The 8,565-nt window shown below is 54.9% G+C and overlaps 1 protein-coding gene across 3 annotated transcripts in view; it reads right to left on the bottom strand.

Moving 5' to 3' along the window:
• Window positions 1–8,565, bottom strand: part of TRIOBP (TRIO and F-actin binding protein) — a 58,303-nt gene that overhangs the window by 28,880 nt on the left and 20,858 nt on the right. For all 3 annotated transcript variants that reach the window (XM_027107593.1, XM_027107590.1, XM_027107591.1), the window contains exons 8-10: window positions 6,715–6,829; window positions 4,887–6,017; window positions 1,403–1,480 (exon numbers count right to left, since the gene is read on the bottom strand). In XM_027107593.1, coding sequence (XP_026963394.1) covers window positions 1,403–1,480; window positions 4,887–6,017; window positions 6,715–6,829 — 1,324 coding nt within the window. The remainder of the gene's footprint in view (window positions 1–1,402; window positions 1,481–4,886; window positions 6,018–6,714; window positions 6,830–8,565) is intronic.

Genomic DNA, 8,565 nt, shown 5'->3' with positions numbered 1-8,565 from the left:
GGGGGCTTTGGGGGGAAGGCCTGCCTCCACCCTGCTCCTCATCGCCATCACAGCCCTGACCACTAGACCGTGGGCTCCTTGCTGGTGCTTCACGTCGCCCCTGGCCCACACCCAGGCATACACAAGGTGCTCACGAAGGGTATGTGAATGAATGAGTGAGGCAGTTATCAATTCTGTCCAGTCCAGGCTTCCTGGGGGGGGATTGAGAGGTTTTCTGGGTTGCTGGGGCAGGCCAATTTCATGGAGACTAGAGGGGGACACCTGTATTGCTGTTTCCTCTTTGTTCACAAAACTCTGGCCCCAGGAAGTATGAAGAAATAACCCAGAAAGAGGAAGAGCAAAGTTGCCGGAGTCCCTGTGAGAGCTGTAAGTGCCTTTGGTGACCAGTCCCCGTCCCCTCCCATTTCACAGATGGGAAGACTGGCCCACCAAGCAGTTAGAATGCTGCTTCTACTATGCGAGGCCACGCAGGCAATCAGGGCAGAGCCAGGAAGCGGCGTTCGGGGTAGCAGAGAGAGCGCTGGGTAGGAGATCCTGAGCCCTAGGTCCTAATTTGAGCCCGACCACCGACCGGCTATGGGATCTGAGATGACTGCCTACCCCTCCTTTCCTCATCTGCACAGTCAGGGGCTGGGCAGAATCCCTCCAGCTCTGACTAGTGGCAGGGCCAGACTTGGGGGCTCCAGACTGCCAGACAGACACCCCCCCCGCCCACCCCCGTCACACCCAGCTTCTCAGGAAGCGGCATGGGGAACAGCAGAACAACAGCAGGATTAGAAAAGCACAGCCTCAAACCGCCTGGTGTTCTCCTCGCCCCCCCGCTGCCCCAGGCCCTCAGCTCTGACCTCACCTCTCTGGAGGCTGCCGGTGATGAGAACAGTCTGTTTGGCAGGTCTGTGGGGAGGGGCGGGGCAGAGCATGTGCTCCAGCTGCAGCCAGGCCTCAGAGCGGCCTCGGCGGGTCCCACCCCTTGCACACATCTCTCCCGCCCCAGGACCCTGGAGCTCCTCCAGGCCCAGCTGACTTCTGTACCTCCTTGGCCCTCTTCAGTGCTTCTCTGGCTCCAGCTCCTGGAAGCTCTACCCTTTCTCCCAGCCTGGCCAACCCTCCAGAATCAGGAGGACCTTGCCTTCAGAGACCATCAGGGCCAAACTGCCATTTGCCCAGGGAAGGGCAGCGACCTTTCAGGGCATCCTAGCAAGTTGAAAGCAGAGCCCTAGGCTTCTGACCCTAGGACTGTCCACCCACCCAGATGCGGTGGAGCCCCTCTTCTCGATGTCCCCATGGCAGAGCCAGCCTTGGTCTGGATGACCCCAGAGCTGATCTGAGGGCCTCAGCGCACCTCCAACCTGATTTCCCTTCCCTTCCCCTCCCTCTGTGCCCACACCCATGACCCAACTACCGAGTCTGCCTGCTTCTGGTCAGTCAGTGAGTCTTGGCCTCTGCTTCCTTCTGACTCCTCAGGCTCCTTTGATTGGAACTGGAGGTAAGAAAGAACACAGCTTAGGTCAGATTATTCCCCAGGTTCCAACTTCTTATGCATCCATTCGTCATCCATCCATCTAACATCCATCTAGAATCTAACATCAATAGACCCATGTATCCATCCAACCATCCAGAATCCATCCTATGTCATCCACCCACTCATCTAGCCAACATCCATTATCCCAATACATCCATCCTCAATTTATTCATCATCTATTCATCCATCCTGTATCCACGGGACTTCCCTGGTGGTGCGGTGGTTAAGAATCCACCTGCCAATGCAGGGGACATGGGTTCGATCCCTGGTCCGGGAAGATCCCACGTGCCGTGGAGCAACTAAGCCCGTGAGCCACAACTACTGAGCCCGTGCGCCTACAGCCCGTGCTCCGCAACAAGAGAAGCCACCCCAATGAGAAGCCTGCTCACCGCCACCAAGAGTAGCCCCCACTCACCGCAACTAGAGAAAGCCCACGCACAGCAACGAAGACCCAACGCAGCCAAAAATAAATTAATTAATTAAAAAAAAACTATATCCACGTATCCTTCCTCAATCCATCCAACATCCATTCATCCATCTACCCATCCTTCCAACATTCATTCACCATCCATCATCCATATTCCACAACATTTACCCATCCATGCAACATCTATCTATCCAGCACCCATCATCTGTTCATTCATCACCCGTCTATCCATTCATCCATCCACCCATCCAACATCTGTTTCTCATTTGTCCAACATATATCATCTATCCATCACCCGTTCATACATCTGTCGTCCATCATTCATCCATCAACTACCCACGGACCTACCCACCCTCCGTCTGTTTCTTGCAAGCCCTCAAGCATCCATGTATTCACTGGTCAACCAGCCACTAAGCTCATCTCCTTCGTGTCAGACCCTGGGCCAGGGGCCAGAGGTACAGAGATAAAGTAGGTGCATCTCCTGCCCGCATGGAGTTCATGTTTTTTAAGGGAAAATGACAACTGAGTGTGACCAGATGAAGAGTAGCAGAACTACCAAGCCCGGAAGGGAAACATCACCAATCCAGGGGTGGCGTGAGTATTCAGGGAAGGCGTCTCAGAACAGGGCAGCTGATCTAAGACTCAAACAATGAACAGATGTTTGGTGAGTGAAGAGGGAAGGGAAGAGCTTCCTAGCCAGAAACAGCAGGCACAAGGGCAGGGAGATGTGCTCACAGAGCTCTGCAGCCAGCTCAGCACAGCTAGAGGGCAAATCTGGGGTGGAAGGAAGGCCAGGAGGCCTTGAATGCCATGTCAAAGATTTCCTAGAGGTGACCAGCTGGAGCCCCAGCAGGACCTGGTGAATGCCTCTGCTGTGTCATCTGTGAAATGGCCTGAAGCACCTGGTGTTCCTGCCCCTCCCCAGTCACCATCTCCTAACCACCCAGGGACCCCTGAGCCTCACCATGGAGTAACTCTAGCTAGAGAATCTCTCTTTCCTCCCTCTTCTCTTTTGACCAGACCAGCCTGCAGCATCCCAGCATCCACTGGGACACAGCATCTTCTCCTTGAGCTGCCTGTGGTGGTCCACCTGCCTGCCCAACAAGCCTGATAGCAACCTCTCATGTGGGGCCCCAAGTCCCCTCTTGGTCCCAAGGGCAGGACCAAGCTGGCTCATCCCTGCATCTCTGGTGTCTGTGCATTGAGTTGATCAGGGGAGAAATCGAGAGCAGCCTCAGGGAAATGCAGGGAAGGGGGCTCCCTAGTCCTTCCATGGGCTCAGAGGCTCCACAAAATAGTGGTTAAAAGCTTGGGCTTTTCCAAGACATGGAAACAACCTAAATGTCCATCAACAGATGAATGGATAAATAAGATGTGGTGTATATACACGTGGTGTACACACACACACACACACACACACACACACACACACTGGAATATTACTCAGCCACAAAAAAGAATGAAATAATGCCATTTGCAGCAACACGGATGGACCTAGAGATTATCATACAAAATGAAGTCAGAAAGAAAGACAAATGTCTTTTGTCTTGCAAACTAGTATATATAGGATGCATAAGCAACAAGGTCCTACTGTATAGCACAGGGAAATATATTCAATATCCTATGATAAACCATAATGGAAAAGAATATGAAAAAGTATATATATGTATAACTGAGTCACTTCGCTGTACAGCAGAAATAAACACAACATTGTAAATCAACTATACTTCAATAAAATTTTAAAAAGTAAAAACTCGGGCTTTGGAGTCAATACTTTGATCTCACTTCTCTCGACTTATACTTGTGTGACCCCCAGCAAATGCTGAATGAGTCGGGGCCTCGTATCGAGCTGAGGCACATGTGGCAAAGCATGCGAAGCCCCAAGGCCAAGGCCCGGCACACCATAAGCCCTCCCCTGTCATCCGTGGGGGAGGCAGTACTGGGCTGCACATTGTGGAGACGGAGAGGGTCTGGATGAAAGAGCAGGAGCTGCCGCATCGCCCCAGTAGTGCCTGTCAGGGAAGTAGTTGGTCCCGTTTTACAGAGGAAGACCAGGACCAAGAGAGTCTGGGTGTCCAAAACCACCTGCTGCATTCCTGGTGAGCTGAGGCCAGGTTGCAGGGTTCTGGCCTCCAGGACCCTTCCCACTGACCGTCTTCAGGTAAATGCTCTGGGCAGCACCAGAGCACTGCTGACTCTGTGACCCTGCCCCTGGGCCAAAGAGACAGGAAGGGATTTAGTGAGCACCTACTATGCGCCAGGCACTGGGCCTACTTTACATATAGGCCCCCATTTAAGCAGCTGTCTCAGCAGCCAGCTCAGCCCAATGAGCATTTATGCAACCCCTTCTCTGTGCCTGAGAGGAGCTGTATGGGCCAGAGAAAGGTAAGTGAAGCTGTCAAGCTTCACTCCTGGACTTTAAGGAACTTGGAATACAGCAGTGGCGAGGGGACACGACCACGCTGGCTGCAGTCCCAGACAGGGCCAGGTAGAAGCCACCAGAGGCAACACAAACCAAGTATTGTAGGGCCAGGAGGGGAGAAGGGCCTGGCCAGTGCATCTTGCTTGAGGCCTCAGGGTGATTTGCACGGAGCAGACCCGGGGTCCACCCCTACCCTGGCCCTGACTAGCTGTGTGATCTTGGGTGAGTGGCTTAACCTCTCTGTGTCTCAGTTTCCTTGTCTGTAAATAAATAGTGCCTTTCTCATCAGACTGCTGTGGAGATTAAATGAGGAAAATACCATGAAGCATTCAGACCAAGGCTTAGCACACAGTACATGCTCAAAAACAGTGCTCTCATTATCACTGTGCAGTTTGTGCTAGGGGAAGCTTTTGGTCAGGAGGATTGTGTGCAGAAGCTGAGGGGAGGCCTTTCGGGACACTTGTGTGCGGTGGGACTGACTTTCAGGCTGCCCCTCGGAAGTGAGGCTGACTTACCTCCCATTGTAGCGAGCTGGGGCCCTCTGCAGGGCTCCTGCCCCTCAGCTGGCCTGTCTCCTCCAGACCAGCCATAGTTGAGGTCTCTGGTCCACTTGTCACTTTGGTCTTTGGCCACTGGGTGGAGATGCCGGCAGGGCTGGGCGGCTGGGCGGAGCTCTGGGGCCACTGCCCAGGGCTGTATCCATTGACCAGAGTAGCTCCTGCCCCTCCTTCAGACTGGGTGTGTCGCTCTGGCTCCAGCTCCAGAGTACCCTTCGTGCCTGGGGAAATTGTGCCTGGCCCACCCCAGTGTCCAGCCGAGTCCCGGCGGGGCAGCTGGGCCTGCAGGAGCTCCAGGAGGCCTTCCCAGTCCAGCCTCGGAAGAGTGGAGGCGAGTGTCGGCTCCCCCGAGTGGGTCCAGGCCCCCTCTCTGGGGGCCATGAGGAGGCCCACCAGGTCCCTCCAGTCAAGCTCGGGCTGCCTCTCGGGGCCACGCAGGTGTGGACAGGCTCCCTCAGCCCCCCAGCCCGTGGCAGGGGTGGTCTCAGGCCTCTGGGGTTTCGAGAACTCTCCTGGGCCTGCCCTGGAGCTCTCTGGGGGCCTCATAGGCTGGTGAGGACTGGACAGCTCCTGCAGGCTGCCCCAGCCCCGCTGAGCTGGCCTGCCAGAGGGCTCCCATGGCCCAGCACTGGGGGGTTCCTCCCAGGCCTCTGCCTGCCCCCTGTGGCAGGGGGGGCCAGCCAGCAGCTTCCAGCTCTCCTCAGACTCCCTGGGAGGGCCCCTCCAGGTTTCCTCTGGGGCTCTGGCAGCCCCCTGCCTGGGCCCCCCAAGTCCTAGCCAGCCCCCCAGGCCTGGGCCCTCCTGCCTGCCCCAGCCTCTCTCCAGGTGTCCGTGTGGGTCCCCGGATCCTGGCGGTCCCTCCAGACTCTGCTGCCCTCCCAGGGGCCGTCTTGGGCCCGCCCGGCCTCTTTCCAGAGGGCTCTCTGTCCGCTGCTCCCTCTCAGGAGTCCTGGCTGACGTCCTCGGGGGCGGCGAGGACCCCTGGAGCCGCCGTTCCCCCTCAGGCCGCCTCTCGGGGCTCCTGGGATGAGGGGGCTCTGCTCGGCTCCGCCGGGCCGGTTCTGCCTGCTTCGCGAGGGGCTTGGTTACCTGAGGATGAGGTGAGGGAGTGGGTGAGGCTCCAGGACCTTGACTGGGTGGTGTCTGTCTAGGAGGACAGGAAACTGGGGTCTTAGCCAGGCTTCAGGGAGTTGCAAGCTCTGTCCTCACGGCAGGCTGGATTAAAGCAGGTCAAAAAGTACCAAGGGTCTCTGGCTTCCCTCCCTGGGGGTGTCAGCCCTTCCCTCTCACCCACCTTCCTCAGTTCCAGAAAAAGATCTGCAAACAGCTGCTCACTTTCCGGACTTCCCCCTCCCCCCCAAGATATTGATTCCAACCTGGGCTATCAGGTGCCGGAATTTCCACCACCAATACTCCATTCACACTGGGTTGGGCCCTGCCATCTAAGAGTTTCTTTAAAAATACCAATCCCCACCCTGGAAGAGACAGCCCTTAGAGTTGGACTGACGTATGGGGAGGTTTTCCCTGAAAACTTCTCAAGATGGCAGGTGCCTAATGGAGGACGGGGGCAGCATGGAAGGGCCGTCTTCAGGATGGACTGATGGGGTCTGGCTCAATTTTGCTGGCTCTTTGGGAGAGGGAGGAGCTGGACGCCCATGATTGGGACTCTGACCCTTTCGTAAAGAACCTCCTTTCCCAGGACCCCCGCCCAGCACCTGGGGGAGGGGAGAAGCTGTGGCTCACCCCTTGGGGGTGCAGGGGCCCCGGGCAGGCTGGCAGTGCTCACCTCCCTGCTGAGGGCAGGGCTGGACTGTCTTCGGAGAGGTTGGCTCTGAACTTGGCTGGGCCGCTGCGACCGCCCCTCATCCCGGGTCTGGAAGGCCCCCGGTGCCTCGGACTTCCTATGAGCAAATGCACCGCCCCTCTGAGGGCCCTTGGGACTGCCCCACTCCCGGCACCCCAGCTCCTCTACTCCCACCCCCAGTGGAAGAGATGTAGCAGATCCAGGGACCCACCACAAGCTCGTTGAAGGGCCTTAAGTGAGGGAGGATCCTTTCAGGGCCTCAGTTTCCCCTTCTGCAAAATGGGGATAGTCGACACTGCCCTATTCTACCTGCTTCATGGGGCTGTTGGGAAGATGAAATGAGAAAAGGGGTAGGCAAAGGTCGGGGAGCTCAGCCTTGGCCTTGACCGCCTCCTGTCTCACTCAGTACTTCCTTTCTGGCCGCCACCCCACTGGCAGCCCACAGTTCACCCTCAGACAAAGGCTAGACTGGTCCTTGTGGGAATTAAGATTTATTGAGCACCTACCGTGTCGCAGGCAGTGTGCATGCATGATCATAATGGCAAACATTTATGGAACACTTCCTGTGTCCCAGGCACTTGTACTATCTCATTTCAACTCCTGCAATCCATGAGGTGGAGACAGGAGAGGCAGAATGACATATGCCCCCATATTCCATTCTTTCTGCCCATTTTCTGTCCATATGGTAAATTTTGGACTTCCCAGGCCAACCTGTTCCCCTCAGTACTAGCTGCAGCCCTCTAGCTGTTGGTTAAAGAGCTCTTAGCAAGATCAGAAGGAAGAAACATCCTCTTTTCCCCACAACTCCAGAAAGGCCAACATAAAACCGCCCATGCAAATGTCATTTCTAAGACACCCAGATTTCAGGCATTGTTGCCACGTCCGGCGAAGACAACCTCTAAGCTGTGGAAAGTCCCTAGTTCCAGCTAGTTGTCTTGCTTAATAATCGTTAGCCATGGCTATTAATATTTAACGTGACATCTCTGTTGAAATGTAGGAACATTAAACAGAATCTGGGTACATCTCTCCCCTCCCCTGTGTGAGGGGGTCAAAAGAAAAGACCTAACCACTCCACTGGGTATTTAGGATATTTATTGCAAGAGGGTTTGAGAGTCAGACTTCATCTAAATTGGCAGATGGAGCTGTGTCTCTGGTGGCTGAACCAAACCAGAAGGCTGGGAAAGATGACCAGGTGCTGACCTTGACCCAGCCAGTGAAACAGGAAGAAGAATCTCTCCTCAGGTCTGGGCCAGGACCCATACCCTGCAGTCTGCCTCCAGCTTGGGGACTAGGCTGAAACTCTACAGACGCTTTAGAAAGTGAAACAATTAAGGCCTTGGGCTTTGTTCTTGTCTTATGGCTTTTGCCAATGTTATTGGAATCAGATCCATAAACTAATTTGATTTTTTAGCCATTCTTAGCGTTGGACTCACAGGAAACCAAAGTTCCCTGCTCTGGAGTAACTGTTTCTAAGTTTGACGGCTGCCAGATCAGGTTCAATTTTTAATCCAATTTGAAGCGAGAGAGTTTCCTTGCTCTGTGAGATCTGATGCCTTAGAGTGAATTTCCCTCAGAACCGGGGTGTAGGAGCCTCTGTGAAGCAAAAACCCCAACGTTGACTAGGTGGGGAGGATAATGGCAGAAACTACCCTGTGCAGGGTGGCGAGGCAAACGTGCGTTCTCTTCCAAATGAATGCATTTTCCATATAAACTCCAGCTTGTTCAGTGAGCATTCCGTCTGAGAAGGTTCCCCCCGTGTGGAATAGAGAGAGGGGAGAGAACTCAAGAAAATTCTGAGACTTGGACAGAGACCCAGCCTCCTGATGCTGAAGC

The sequence above is a fragment of the Aethalodelphis obliquidens genome, unplaced genomic scaffold (assembly GCF_003676395.1).
Source record: "Aethalodelphis obliquidens isolate GAN/ISIS:26980383/991018 unplaced genomic scaffold, ASM367639v1 scaffold8, whole genome shotgun sequence".
NCBI classification, from domain to species: Eukaryota; Metazoa; Chordata; class Mammalia; order Artiodactyla; family Delphinidae; genus Aethalodelphis; species Aethalodelphis obliquidens.
Note: the sequence above shows the minus strand (reverse complement) of the source record. Positions and strands in the feature narration are given on the sequence as shown.